The sequence below is a fragment of the Alexandromys fortis genome, unplaced genomic scaffold (assembly GCF_014885135.2).
Source record: "Alexandromys fortis isolate MF-2015 unplaced genomic scaffold, M_Fortis_MF-2015_v1.1 scaffold_232, whole genome shotgun sequence".
NCBI lineage: Eukaryota > Metazoa > Chordata > Mammalia > Rodentia > Cricetidae > Alexandromys > Alexandromys fortis.
The window spans coordinates 986,183-1,002,251 of record NW_026068110.1 but is presented as its reverse complement, the minus strand read 5'-3'; the positions used below and the strand labels follow the sequence as shown (position 1 = coordinate 1,002,251).

The following is a 16,069-nucleotide window of genomic DNA, read 5'->3' as shown; positions in this document are numbered from 1 at the left end:
TACAGAATTTAAAGGTTTTTGTTTTGTTTTTTATTGTTTTTCTTTTTCTTTTTGGTTTTTTGAGACAGGGTTTCTCTGGGTAGCTTTGGAACTTGGCTGGGAACTCTCTCTGTAGACCAGATTGACTTCGAACTCACAGAAATCCACCTGCCTCTGCCTCCCAAGTGCTGGGATTAAATACATGTACCACAACTGCCCTGCTAATTTAAAGTATTTTTATACTGTAAAAATAAAAATTAAAAATAGCTCACCTTCCAGTAAGAATGTCTTGCTTAATTTGCAAAAAATACTGATACCTTTTTAAAAAAAAGATATTAGAATCAATTTGAGTTCTTATATATTATACACTTATATTAACAAAACTAAATATCTAAATATTTCCTTTTGTAGTCTACACATTAGCAAATAAACTCAGCATATGCACACATTAGCAAAAAATACCAGAAGTAGGCTTGACTACAAGTCTTTAAAATTCATTAATATATAAAATTTTTCATTTTGAATATCTTGTTTCAATTATAAAACTACTCAAGACTTCTAAGATTTCTGCTACCAGGAAGAAGACTTGGGAGCAACAGACTAAGGATTGGTCCATGCAAGAAGAACTGGAAGCATAGATAACTTAAAGCATCAATGACATAGAAATAGACAACACACACAGAACCAGTGAAAGGAAGCAATCCTTTCTGTGTAAACAGGAAGCCATTACAAGGACAAGCCTATGTGCAGATCAGTTTGTTATTATGATTAATGTAGAAGAACAACTGTCTACTTCCACTGGAGTTAAGAAAGCTCTTTCATCAGAAAATTGAATTCCTTCTCCTGCTATTGCTCTAGTATTAGAGTGGTTACACGATCAGCTTCTTTTAACACAAACAATAGTATACTGTGACACGCTGCTGAGGTTGCCTACAAAATGGCACTGTCCTTCTGTCCCTGACAGTGGGTAAGCTAGTCAATACCTGGACAAAATCACCTGTGCTCAATTGGTATAAAAAAAATTCATAATTTCAAACATTAAACAGGAAGTTTATAGGCTTCATTCAACTTTTAAAAAATCAAAACACAAACTGGATATTATTTACTTAATTCAATACAGTACAATTTTATCAGATATTCTTAGTTTCATAATCAAAAGCTAAAGATGGGATTGGTGGTATAAGGCAATGGCAGAGTACATGTTTACCACGTACACGGCCTAATATCACTAAAAAGAAGAAAAAATTAAAAGGTCTTTGGTACAAAAACAGTTTTATAGTTGTGATTTAAAGGTAATATATGCACTTGATATAATTTTAAAATCCTTCACAAATAATACTTATACTTATCAAAGATCACTTATATATTTATTTAACAAAAAAGGAATTCTCAATAAAAACTAGAATTCAAGTTCTAAAGCAACCTATTACTTCAGGCAAATTACTAAAATTTGGACAAACCTTAATTTCTCCATTTGTAAGGGAAGTAAGATCACTTGCCAGGAGTTTTGGGAGTTTAAAAAAATTTATTTCTAATGATGCTGGTAATTGCCAAAAATGAAGTACATTTTATCATGATGCAAGACATCGATGCCATTGGTTTTCTTCCCACTAATTCAAAATGCTATCTCAATCAAGGAGATCTAGGAAACACCCTTTTTTGTGAGACCTAAACTAGTCCCAAAGAGTGAGTGGCTGTGGCCAAGGGACACTTGATACTAATCAGGATCATCACAGCAAAGTATTTCTTTTTCTTTCTTTTTTTTTTGTAAATAGATGTTTTCATATAATGGATTCTGATTATGATTATCCTCCCCCAAATCCTCCCAGATCCTCTACACTTCCCCACCCACCCAAATACACACCCTTTCTCTCTCTCATTATAAAATAGGCATCTAAATAGCAACAATAATAATTAATAAAAAACAAACACACAAAACAGAATAGGACAAAACAGACAAACAGACCCCTCCCAAAAAAAAGCGCAAGAAACATACTGACACAGAGGCAACCACATTACACACAGAAAATCAATAAAAACAAAATTGAAAACCTTTGTCTATATGTATCTGTTATCAGTGTGTGGGAATGTGTACATGAATACATGCTCCCACAGAGGCCAGAATAGTACCCTTAATCCCCTGAAGTAGAGTTACAGGCAAGCTGTGAGGCACCTGACATGGTGCTGGGAACCGAAGTAGGGTATTCTGCAAGAACAGTATGTGCTCTTAACACTGAGCCATCTCCATCAGCCCCACACTAAAGTATTGCTTAGCCCTGGCTCCCTTGCTATAATACTAGAATTACCTGAGGAACTATACATGTCTTTACTCAGAGGCTGAGTCACATTACACCAGAATATGTAGGGGTATAGACAATTACTGTGGTTTAAAGTGCTCCCAAATAATTATAAATTACTAATCAGGGTAGAGAATCACTTTTGTATAGTTATGATAATTAAATAAAATGTAGTCATGTACTACAATTTGCCAACAGCAATACTTATACGGATTAAAGAGCACTGAAATTAAACATTATTTCTAATAAAAACAGAGAATCTCTACACTGATAGTTTGAGCATAAGTTCCCAACTGCTTACACAATTTTACCCTTCTTCAGGTTCTGACTCAATTAACAGTGAAACGCACCCTCATTGTTTCCATTATATACTATTAACACACATATAGGTTCTAATAGGAAATTCAGTTTTCTGTGTGAATCAGATATTGAACCCAGCTATTAGATGAATGTGAAATGTTCCCACAGGCTCGAGTTTGAACACTTAGTACCCAGTTGGTGGTGCTGTTGTGGAAGATTGTGGAGCCTTAAGGAGAAAGAGCCTTGCCAGAGGAAGTTAGTCACTGGGAGTAGGCCTTGAGGTTTGATAACTCAGTTTCCTTCCTGTTCCTCTCTCTGCTTTCGGGTTATATATGTAATAACACCAGTTGCTTCATGCTCCTGCTGACATACTTACCCTGTCATAATGAGCTATAACCAATGAATGCTAAACTCCAAGTCAAAATGAGCCCTTCCCTTAAGTTGCTTCTTGACATGTATTTAATCATAGCAATAAGAAAAATAACTAATACAATATAACTTGGAATTCATGCAAAATTAGGTAAACTTTTAGTATCCTGAGAATTATTTATAATGATAAGATTATTTTAAACATTTAACATCAACAACATATTGGCTAAATTTAGTATGTAAACTGTATTGTGATACATAAAATATGGTTTTAAGGAAGGAAAGGCAACAACAAAAACAGAGCTATAATGGTAAATTAAACACAACTTTGTGTTTCAAGACAAATTAGCCTAGATTCTATTACTATTGCAAATGTTCCAGCTGTCTAATGTGGCACTTGTACTCTAGTGTCTTCTCATTATCAAAAAAGCAACATCAGCAAACAGAAAAGACTCTCAAGAACTATGACTTTTTTTTTAAGCTTGGGTAAGTATTGAGAACTCCACAGAAATCTAAGGACTGATTCAACAGATTTATTATTTTGCTGTTCTATTCTATCACATCAGTAAAGTAATTCTGATAGGCACTCACCGATATTCTTATATCTGAGAAGTGTACAGAAAGTATAGGATTCTAATTCTTTTCATTTAAATTACTAATTCTGCATTTTGCCAAACACAAGAGGTTATTGTTCAGCTTACTTTAACAATAACTGTCATTACCTCTCTTATTTCTACCCTAAACATTTTACCTAGTTCTCAAGGACACTGCTGAAATGCTGCTTTAGATCATTCAAGTAGAAGTGACACGCTGAGACTTAGAATGGGCAGTCAGGTGGGCATGGAGAAGCCCAAATGTGCTTTATCCTTGTAACATTTTCTTTGGAATTAAAAGTTAAAAACACATCCTTCACATGGTATTAATATATATGAAATCTTATGCTCTCCTCAACAAAAGGAAAGAAAAAACCTATAATATGCTTTTGATGAAAAAAACCATGTATACCAGAAACTCTCAATATGCAGCATGCCTTGGATATAAGCCAGTGCCATCTCATGTACTCATTCAGTTTCAGCAGTGCTGCTTGTGGCTGGAAGAGGTGGCTCTGGGTGTTCAACACCTGAAAGCTCTCCCAGTCATCTAGATAGGGAGGAAAGGGTTACCATAGGACAATTTATAAACTCTTCAGCATAAATTAGAAGTTTAAGTTTTCAGCATGGACATTTATTTTTGCCTACTTATTTGCATTTTTTCATATTAGATCTTTGCCAATGTTTTCAAAAGAAACTGTTCCATAAACCCACCTTGTGTATTCTTCTTGTAACTTGTTGGGATCACTTACAAAGAATTTGACTCTGAAATTCAAACTGTAAGGTGATCCTCCTAAAATTAACAAAAACAGCTCTAATTAATCAGATTATGTTAGGCTATTATCTTTATAAGGCATATTTGCAAAACATCAAGTAAATAGTATGCTCACTTTTTAGCTGCTTCCTTATTGGTTTGTTTGGATCCAGCCACCTCTGAAAAATAAAGAGAGATTTCTTTTTTCCTTGAGAAACTAACATATCGGTCATTGTATATCTGTTCCAATTAAAGACCTCATTTTGGAAAATGGTTAACTAGAAACAAAATTAAATTAGAAGCAACTGGTTTGAATTTCTAAGACCTCAAAGCCCACCCCCTAGTGACAAACTTCCTCCAACAAAGCCACACCTATTCCAATAAGGCCTTACTAATAGTGTCATTCCCTGTGGACATGAGTGTAAACACTCAAGTATTTAAACATATGAGTCTATGGGGGCCATTCCTATTCAAACCATCACACTCACTAAGTAGCCAGCCTGGCTTTACCTCCCAGTGCTCCTGTTTTAGTCTTCCAGTGCTAAGACAACAAGTGCCATACTTGAACTTCCTCACATTTGAAGTAATTTTGCTGGATAGAATCTGTCAGATCACTACCGTTTTTTTCCAATATTTTAACTATATTTGTTCCATTGCCTCTGGATTGTAAGTTTTCTACTAAGAAATCTCCTACTATGTTTGTAACAGTCTGTCCTGTCTCTTTTTAAGAGACAAGCCATGCCCACTCCCTCTCCATCCACTGAGGCAGGCTGATCTTCAACTTCGAGCCTGAGTTCCTTCCTTTTCTGTCTCCCTTTTGAAGAGGCAGCTTCTGCCTCTCTCCACTCCCCCCCCCAATTCTGTCTCTCTGTCTGCCTCTCTGCTTTTCTCCCCTTCTCCCTTTCCCCTTCATATCCCACTAAATAAATATCTAACCTCACTCTGCATGGCGTACCTATCCATGTCTCTGTCTCTCACCTGCCACGTGCTTTCCTGCCTGGGACCAGCTGTCTTCAGAGACCTGCAGTGTGGTCTTGTGGCGTGCCCATCTGTATGTCTCTCCTTGTGGCCTGCTGCAGCCACTCAGGGAATTGCGCCTTCCCTGCCTGGGAATGGCTGCTCTCAGTAAAATGGATTATTAAAAAATATGCTGCAGGATCCCCAGCAGCGGCAGGCAGCAGGCCCTGAGAGTAGCCAGTCCCAGACAGGGACCACTGCAGGTCCTGGAGCAGTGGCTGGTTCAAGGCAGGGAGACATATGGCAGCAGGCAAGAGACAGAGACATGGATTAGGCACTCCATGCAGAGTGAGGTTGGCTATTTATTTAGTGGTTATGGAAGGGAGAAGAAAAGGGGAGAGGAACAGAGAAGGGAAGAGACAAAGAGACATAGAGAGAATGAGAGACAGAGACAGAGAGGGGAGAGAAAGGAGAGAAGGGAGAGACAGAAGCTGCCTCTCTGAGAGGGAGACAGAAAAAAGAAGGAACTCAGGCTGGAAGCTGGAAGCTGTCTCAACAGATGGGGTTGGGAGTGGGTGTGGCTTGTCTCTTAAAGAGACAGAATAATCATTACACTTGAGAACTGCTGTTTGCTGCCTGCTGCCACAGGGCCCACTGCTGTGGCTCGGGGTCCTGCAGCATTTTTAATGAATCCATTACAATGTTGAGGATCCTCTGTACCTGTTGAGACAGTTTTCTCTCACTTCTTTCAAGATTCTTTTTGTTTGACAACAGTTTTTAATTACTCAGATGTTTCTTCAAATTTGGAAGCTTTTGGCTATTAACTTCTTCCAATAATATCTTCACCCCCTTCCTTCTCCCCACTTTTTAGAGGTATTCCTCAGGCTTGATTTTTCTACTAAGTCTTCATAGATTCCATTTTCTAGGGAATCCTTAAAATTTAGATAATGGTATGCACTTACCAGCACAGGAGTACCATGTGATGTTAAAAGTAACCCAAAATGGAAAAAGCAGTTGAAAAACAGAAAACACTTGAGGGAAGTTGACACTATGAAATAGATTTACCCAAGTGCATAAAACATATTTTATATTGGGAAGAGCAATTTGTAAAGATAAATACTACCAATCATAGAGTTAAAAACAAAAGGTGAAAAAGAGAAAAACCACAGTGCATAAGATTCATAGTTTTCCAGTTTTTAGCCCAAGGGCAAGCTCTGATTGCTTATGAGATAAGCAACATGCTTAAGATGTCAGAAGACAGTTAAGAAGACAGAACCTTAGATAAATGAAGTTGAGTTCTGATGGGAGAAATCAGTGGAAAAACTAAGGTCCCAAAAAACACAGACATACAAGCCACCCCAATTCATGCTAAAAGATGAAAAAAAAAAAAAGAAATACACATATATAGAAAGACCCACCCCACCACCACCAAACAGTTGGAAACTTTAAAAAATGAGTACAGCACAGGAAAAATGGCTCGGTAATAAAAGCACCACCCAAGTTAGATCCTTGGGACCCAAATATTGGGAAGAGAGAACTAACTAATACTATGTTGTGCTCAGAACACCACCAGTATGCTGTGACATACTTGTACCCACATACATATACACAAAAAAGTATTCACAATTCTTCTTCCTTGTGATCCTATATTCTAAAACCACAAAAGTAAGCCTCTGTTTAAAGAAATTATCTTTTGTACTATACTACTACCAATAGTTGATAACAATCACTCTGTCTATGATGGGGATATGGGGACTAAACCAAAGACTTTATATGTGATAAGTACATTATCACTGAACTATATAGTCTCAAGCCTTTCTATACTTTTACTTTTGAAATGGGTAGGGTCTCATTAAGGCTTGCCTTGAACTCTTTCAGTATCCTTGTAGGTTCCTGAAGCTATTATCTAACTTAGTTTCTCAAAAAGCTGAGTGTACCACCTTGAAATTCTTATCTGTGCCCACAGGCTGACTAGGAAAACTTAATTAATTGATCCTGGTGGATATATACTAACTTTTTAGTTTCCTAATGCATATCAGCCAGTGTTTAGCAAATACTATTTTCATAGTGAAAGGAATAGATATTAAATTTTATCCTATATAAATGATACTTCAATTATGCATATTTAGTTTAAAAACCACCTAGGGTGGGGCTGGAGAGATGGCTCAGAGGTTAAGGGCATTGCCTGTACTTCCAAAGGTCCTGAGTTCAATTCCCAGCAACCACGTGGTGGCTCACAACCATCTGTAATGGGGTCTCTAGTGCCCTCTTCTGGCCTGCAGGCATACACAAAGACAGAATATTGTATGCATAATAAATAAATATTTTTTTTAAAAAAAAACACCTAGGGATCACTTTCTTCTGATGGGGAAAAAGACAAGGCTACCTCCCTATCACTGCTATTCAGTACTGTCCTAGTGATCCCTTGCCATGCAATAATGAACAAAAAATAATGAGGGACAAACAAAAGAATAAAGAGTAAACAGAAAAAAATAAGTGCCTATATGATGTAATAATTTACCCGTGCATACTAAAATAATGAAATAATAAATAGACTAGGCGTTTATAAAGATACAAGATTATGAAAAAATTAATTGGGTACTCTGGGGTTTACACAAAAGAATAAGGTAGTTTTATGTTTATTTATTTATTTTAGTTTTTGGGACAGAGTTTCTCTCTGTGGCTCTGTTTGTCTTGGAGCTATCTCTGAAGACCAGGGTAGCCTTGAACTCACAGAGACCCACCTGTGCCTGCCTCCCAAGTGTTGGGATTAGAGGTGTGCGCCACCAAGGCCCGGCTTGTAAGCATTATTTTTTCACTTAAAAATATAATGGTATTTATAATCATAGTAAGAACTAAATTAGATATATGTAAGACAGCTTCTTAACTGCAACATATATTTCATAAATATTATTCCTTATTCTGTTTTCTTTAAAGAATGGAATCTTTTTAATATATTAGTTATCCTCAAAGCCTTAGGATGACTTCACATTGATAATTAGTAGAGCTGGGGAGATGGCTCAGTAGATAAAAATGTTAACTGTGCAAGCACGAAGACCTGAATTTAAACTCTTAGCACCCACATAAAGTTAGACATAGCAGTTTCTGCCTGTAACCCCAGGCATTAGAGCATGGAGACAGGTAGATCCTGAAAGCTTGCAGGTAAGCCAACCTAGCCTAAACAGAAAGATTCCAGTTTAGTGAGAAATCCTATCTTAAAACAACACAGAAAATGAGAGAGAAAGACATCACATATTTCCTGTTCTGTCCTGCACACCCACATATTAGCATGCAACACAAACACACACACATACACACACACACACACACACACACCAATTAATAGTGGGACAATAATAAGAACTGAACTCTTAAGTCTCTGTCTTGGAAATATTCTGGAATCAGATAGCTCTTTCTGAATATTAAAATATAAGGCTCAGTGGTAGAAATAACAGTTCTGTGTAAAAAATGAGCACAGGGAATTAGGAGAATCAAGTCATTGGTTTTATTAATGTAAGAAGTAGCTCAGGATTTAACTCTGTGGATTCAAGTAGTGGCTTTGAAAAATATGAGTGCTGCCATGGAAATTTTCCAAAGCCTCTTTCTTTCTCCCCCCCCCCTCTCTTTCTTTTCTTATCTTTTCTTTTTCTTTTCTTTTTGGGTTTTTAGAGATAGGGTTTCTCTGTGGCTTTGGAGCCTCTGCTGGAACAAGATCTTGTAGTCCAGTCTGGCCTCGAACTTACAGAGATCTACCTGCCTCTGTCTCCCAAGTGCTGGGATTAAAGGCATATGCCACCAACACCTAGTTTCCAAAGCCTCTTTTAAGATTTAAAATTCTATGACCATTCTATTTAAACAGCCTTATAATGGAATTTGGAATTTATTTAATTTATGTATTTCTGTGTTTGCCCACATGAGTTTGTGTACTATGTATGTAAGAAACCATAGAGGCCAGAAAAGGGTATCAGATCCCCTAGAACTAGAGGTACAGGGGATTATGGAGCTGTCCTATGGGTCCTGGAAACCAAATCCAGGCCCTTTGCTGTTGTAGGAGGCTGCTAGTTTGTTCCCAACTGCTCAGCAGCAAAATAATCAAACAGAAACCGTATTAACTGGAATACTGTTTGACCAATAGCTTAAGTGAATCTCTGGCTAACTCATCTTAATTTAACCCATCTCCATTAATCCATGTATACTACAAGGCTGTGGTTTACAAGGGTAAAATTCCAGCTTCTGTCTTTGGTGGGGTTACATGTGTTCTCACTAACTCCCCCTTCTTTCTGCCAGTATTCAGTTTAGTTTCCCCCGCCTAACTCTGTTCTGCCCTGCTCTGCTATAGGCTCAAAGGAGTTTCTTTATTAACCAAAGGTATTCACAGCATATAGAGAGGAATCCCACATTACCTTCCCTTTCTGTTTAAATAAAAAGGAAGGTCTTAACATAGTAAAATTACATATAACAAAGCAAGTATCAAGTAAGAATTATGTTTACAATATTTATATCTACTTTATCTTTTATCATAGCTAAGGAAAACTATAACTACATATTCTTCAACTCCATTAAAGACTCCAGAATGATATAATATTACATAAGTAACAGGAAATGCATTATAACAGCTTCCAAAACTCTAGAATTGACAGAGACATCTTGCTTCCAGGACAGTCACCCAAAGTTCTTCTGCATCATTGGGGCATCCGTCTTCAGCCTACAGGGCCATAGTATCCAACAGACTTTCCCATGAAGCAGGACATTTCAAAGACAGTTGTGCCTATATTTGCAGATTGTCAGTCACTTTCTTCTGTGTCCTGCAGAATGTCTGGCAGTCTTTTTCATGAAGCAAGAACCCTGAAGTAACGTCTCACCTTTAAGCAAGTTCAGCAATTATTTCTCTGTGGGCCTTGCATGTCCAGTTTATACAGCAGAACATAAAGCAGCCCAGGCAAGAGCAGTTTCTTGCCCAAATGGCTAGTAAACCAATGCCCATCTTCCTCTTGATATAACTGGTGCTGCCAAGAGCAGATGTGTCTCACTGTCATGAAAAATCCTAAGTTCTTAAAACATTTTAAATGTCATATTCTGAAAGTCTCTGAAAGGTTTGAAGACTATCTGACTGAAATATATTTCTATATATCTAGAAAACCTAACTAACATGATTGACTAATATAGATGATTATCTATTAACCTATATTTCTTAATTACACATCACATATTTAAATGAGTTGCAGAAACACAATGCCTTAATCAAGAGCAGAAATACATATTTAACAAAACTGACCTTAAATTTCTATCAATAAACCAAGATCCACATCAATGCATATTATTCATCTCTATAGAATATCCCCCTTTAGCCAGGCGGTGGTGGCACACGCCTTTAATCCCAGCACTCGGGAGCAGAGGCAGGTGGATCTCTGTAAGTTCGAGGCCAGTCTGGTCTAGAAGAGCTAGTTCCAGGACAGGAACCAAAAAGCTATGGAGAAACTCTGTCTCAAAAATAAAAAAAATAAAAAAAAGAATATCCCCCTTTAAATGTAAACAAACATTTATAAACAATATATGGGAACACAAGCATAGTTCTCTCCAAACTGCTTCCTGCTTTTTGTTGGGCGAAGTAATTTTTTGGGGTGTTTACAGTGACCTTACAAGGGGTCTTGGTCCATCAAACCACATTAGTCTAGAAAGATTCCATAGGTTCTCATCCTTTGTGAGAAATAAAAGAACTTGTTTTCCAAAATAACATATCCTTAGACTCGAATTTGGAAGTCAAGGAACCTTTAGACCATATATGTTGGTTAACCTTAGCAGCCCATAAGCTAATGAAATGTCTCTCTACTTATTTCATTTACAATCAAAAAAATTCAAAGAAAACACAATAATATACATAATCCAGATTCTCAGTGTATATTCCATCTTTACGTGGCTTATTTTTCTTTATTCCTATTACTTTTTCTACAAGTTAACTCTGTATATAAACACATTATTTTTTAAAAACCATTTATTTCTTTTTATAACTTTTTATAACTCTCTGTACTCTTTTACTTCTCACTCCCAAGCCTACGTACATTTATCCAACATTGTGACCCATTTAGAAGTATTTCCCATCTGGATTTATCTTTATTGCATATCTATAATTATTTTCTGACCAGAAGTGCTTCTTAAAATGCTAAGTATCTTTAATAAGACTAAGGCTGCCGCCCAGGCCAATATGGCAGGGCCAAGGTCTGTTTAGCATGAGTAGTGCTCACAGCCCCAGTTTTCAGGCACACAGGTGAGCAGTCTGCTCACACACACTTCAATGCGCCATAGCCACACCTCTCAAGAGCCAGAGTTTATGTTGACAGCAGCAGGGCAGCCGCTGTTTCTAAACCATGAGGCTTTTGTTCTATTTGCTCAGGAGATCCTGTCTTTTTCTACTTTCTATTTCTCATGTAGATTAGATCTATGTGAGTCTCTCTTAGTGTCCTCATTGTTATCTAAGTTCTCTGGGATTGTGGTTTGTAGGCTGATTTTCTTTGCTTTATGTTTAAAAACTATCTATGAGTGACTACATGTGATAATTATCTTTCTGTAGGAAGGAGCCACGGTGTTAAGCCATGCTTAATTCTGCATGTATGTGTGTGTGTGTGTGTGTGTGTGCGCGCGCATGCATCTAGAATTCCTTCCCAAACTCTCTGACTTTAAGTGGGTTTTAGTTGGTCACATTGGTGCACCAATTTGTTGTAGGAGGCCACTAGTTTGTCCCCAGCTGCTCAGCCACAAAATAATCACACAGAAACCGTATCATTTGCAATACTGTTGGGCCAATAGCTTAAGCATATTCCTGGCTAACTCATATCTTAATTTAACCCATCTCCATTAATCCGTGTATTGCCCCAAGGCTGTGGCTTACAGGGTAAAATTCCAGCGTCTGTCTCTGGAGGGGCTACTTGTCTTCTCACTGACTCCACCTTCTTTCTGCCAACATTCAGTTTACTTTTCCCCACCTAGCTCTCTTCTGCCCTGATCTGCTATATACTCAAAGCAGTTTCTTTATTAACCAATGGTATTCATAGCATACAGAGGGGAATTGCACATCACTCTACAAGAGACGTAAGCTATCAGAGCCATCTCTCCAGAAACCATAAATAAAATAGTAAAACACTGATTCAGAAAACTCTGTCTTCAAACTACAAATTTTCTAAATAGTAAAAGTATTTCTTTCAAAATACATTTCTCCTGGCCAGAAATGATAGCATACACCTGTATCTCAATACTGGGAGGCTGAGGATTTGAGTATGAGCCCAGCATGGGTTACATAACCAACACTTCACGTTGAACAGAGAAAGAAAAAACAACAAACAAACAAACAAAAAACAAAGACCCAGAACTCCATTACATTAATTAAAAAAAAGCATATTTTTGTTAAGTCTTTCATAGTCTAGTCACATAAAATTACGAAGAATACAGCTAGGCCCATAATACGTTTATTTCTTTAGTGCAGTTTATAATACTTAATTGTCAAAGTAAGCATCTCTATGAGTCACCAGATATTATCCTATATTTCTCTGACCTGATGTTTCTAAGCAGAAGAACCAGGACTGGGAGAAATAAAAAGTAGGTAAGAACCTAAGGAGCTTAAGACTGAGGATTTACACAGTTCTGAAATGGAATATCTCATGTAAGAAGGGTCTTCATAAAATATTCTTACTTTGAAAATTTTCCACTAACAAACTAAGACTTTTGTTAGAATATCCATGAATATCACAAAACAACCCCAATTACATCTTAGTAAACTTACATACACCTAAATCAGTAGTTCTCAACCTTTCCAAAGTTGCAACCTTTAATACAGTTCCACATGCTGTAGTGAAACCCAACTATAATATTATTTTCATTGCTACTACATAACGGTAACTTTGCCATTGTTATGGATCTTAATGTAAATACTTTTGGAGGTTTGTTAAAGGAGCTATGACCCACAGGTTGACAACTGCTGATCTCGAAGGTTTTTCGCTTTAGATCAAGAGGCCTGAGACACAATAAAACTAGTACTACACTTTACACGTTGACTTATAACTATAAATATCTAAAAGGAATAGTCTCCGATACCTTTAAACAACAAGAAAAGCAAAATAGGAAAAGGAATTGAGTCTAATTTTTCAATTAAAAATGTTAAACTCATTAAATCAGAAAGGGCTTTATATAAGGAACACAGAGAAAAACTACAAGGAAATAAAAGGCAACTGCTTGAACTTACTGGGTTATCTGTGGAATCATCAGCCAACTGTAAACCAAAATAGTCTCGCTCAGTCAAATCAAGATGCTTGAAGACTATATCCAACAGAACTTGCCCCTGATCATGTTTCTGGAAGAAAAATAATACAAAACCATCTTTATAGTGTGTTTATGCTTTTTTTTTTTTTCTCCCTTTTCCTTTTCGAGACAAGTCTCACTAAGTAGCCCTGGCTGGCCTTGAACTCACAAAGATTCACCTGCCTCTGCCTCCCAAGAACTAGGATTAAAGGTGTGCACTGTATGTTTTTAACCTTGCATAACTTTTTGTCCTTTTTTACTACAATGGCCATTTTTTTTTTCACTAATGACTTCGTGGAGAGTAAAGTTTGACATGTGAATATTTTTAAGGAAAACTGGTTATAGAGGAAAATAATAAATATGAAGATAAGAAACTTTTGATTGAAAAGTCTCCTGTAGGCCATTATCATGGTATTTTTGTTATTATATAGCTACTACAATAACTTATGTATATGTGTATATATATATATATGTGTGTACATGCATACAAATCTATGCTATCTCTCTATGCCTTTTATTTTTATACTATATGAGTAGAAAGGTGACTACAGTTTGAAATACAGCTTTGTATAGAAGTCACAAAAGCAGCAGATGGAAAAACTTTGAAGGAAATTTGAGAAAGGCCTTTGATTTGACAGAACAAAACATTACAATTACATAAAGAATTTTAGAAAATATCTAACTTTAACCTTAGCAAATCAGTAATGTAGACATTATTATCCCCATGTTCCAAAGCTACTAAATATGGTACAGAAGAAATGATTGAATAATTTATACTAAGTAATGAGCAAAAATAGATAAAAACAGAAATTAACAAGTTTATCAGTAATAACAGAAATTAAAATGAGAAGTCACAATGACATGCCATGAGTAGATAACAAAAAATAAAATGAGTAAGATAAAAATACTTATTTACCTATAGAACTACAAAATGATACAATTTGTAGGGAAAAAAATTAGAAAACTGTGTGTGCATGCAGAAGTATCCAACTATGTGTACATGTGGAAGCACCCATGTATGCATACAGAAATAACAATCGTGTGTGTGCGTGTGTACGGAAGTGCCCATCTGTGTGTGTGTTTGTGTGTAAGCACGCATATGTGTGTGTGCATGTGGATGGACCCATTTGGTTGTATGCATGCGGAATCACCCATCTGTATGTGTGTGCACGCGCATGTGCGAGCATCCTTCTGTGTGAGAGCATACAGAAGTAACCATCTGGGTGTGTGTGTATGGAATCACAATTCTGGGTGTGTGCATATGGAAAATCAGAGGTTGATGTCAGCTATCTCCTCTGTTGTGCTCAATATCTTTTTAATAATTTTACATTATTTTTACACTTATCTATATGTGTCTACACAAGTGCACATGTACATGTAGAAGCACACATGTGGGGGGTAAGAATTGAAATTTCAGGAGTTAGTTCTCTCCTTTCACCATGTGAGTTGCAGTGACTAAACTCAGGTGGTCAAGACTGTCAACCTGTACCTGCTGAGCTATCTCGCTTGCTCCTCTCTAATTGAGTCAGAATCCATCACAGAACCCAGAGTTCATTATTTAAGATAGCCCTAGATGGCCAGAATCCTAGATCTCTATGATCCTCCTGTCTCCATACCCCAGCATGGAGTTACAGGCAGGTGAGGTTATGCTAGCTTTTAATATGAGTACCGAGGATCTAATTTCAGGCTCTTGCATACTTTCCATACTTGCACACTTTACTTCCAAGAGCCATCTCCCCAGAATAAATTTCTAAGTATTAAGTAAAAACAGTAACTGTATCAACTATTTCAGGTATACCGAAACAGCTAAACAAAATCTAATATTGAAAGAAATAGCTTAAACACATCAGTGTGTTCACTAGAAAACATAGCATGGTATATTTTACTATTATTTCTTCTCATTGGCTATAGTAGTCAGAAAGATTCTAAATAAAGTTAGAAGCAATCACAGAGCAGAAAGGACCTTTTTTTCATAACATAAAGTATAAAGGTAGAACAGATTCCAGAGCTAAATAAATCAGCCAATGAGAGGCAATCAAGAACTGAGTTCCCTCCCTTTTGCCTCACCTGCATTCCAGGGCTGGCTATATTTGTGGGCTTTTAACAACTTTATCAGCAACTCCAAGATCCATACCCATACATGATAGCATTCAAGATGACAAACGTATTTCTAAAGTTACTGCACAAAAAGACTATACATCATGTTTTACTGGTCAAAACTGCATCAATATTGACAACCTGATGGAGGTGGGTCTTGTAATAATAAAGAAACTGCCTCGGCCCTCATAGGACAGAAAATTAGGTAGGCGGAGTAGACAGAAGAGAATTCTGGGAAAAAGAAGCTGAGTAAGAGTCGCCATGGTTCTCCCACTCCAGACAGACGCAGGTTAAGATCCTCTCTGGTAAGCCAGCTCATGGGCTACACAGAATATTAGAAATGGGTTAGAACAATATGTAAGAGCTAGCCAATAAGAAACTGGACCTAGCCGGGCCAGACAGTGTTTGAAAGAATACAGTTTCCGTGTAATTATTTC

General features: G+C 36.9%; 1 protein-coding gene across 4 annotated transcripts in view; it reads right to left on the bottom strand.

Annotated features, from left to right (window-relative positions):
• Ptpn4 (protein tyrosine phosphatase non-receptor type 4) overlaps positions 1 to 16,069 on the bottom strand; it is a 181,470-nt gene that overhangs the window by 102,945 nt on the left and 62,456 nt on the right. For 2 of the 4 annotated variants that reach the window (XM_050124440.1, XM_050124438.1), the window contains exons 3-6: positions 13,480 to 13,587; positions 4,426 to 4,468; positions 4,250 to 4,349; positions 252 to 296 (exon numbers count right to left, since the gene is read on the bottom strand). In XM_050124440.1, coding sequence (XP_049980397.1) covers positions 252 to 296; positions 4,250 to 4,349; positions 4,426 to 4,468; positions 13,480 to 13,587 — 296 coding nt within the window. Of the gene's footprint in view, positions 1 to 251; positions 297 to 3,950; positions 4,016 to 4,249; positions 4,350 to 4,425; positions 4,469 to 13,479; positions 13,588 to 16,069 lie in introns of those variants that run through there. The other 2 variants (XM_050124439.1, XM_050124441.1) reach the window with 2 other exon arrangements.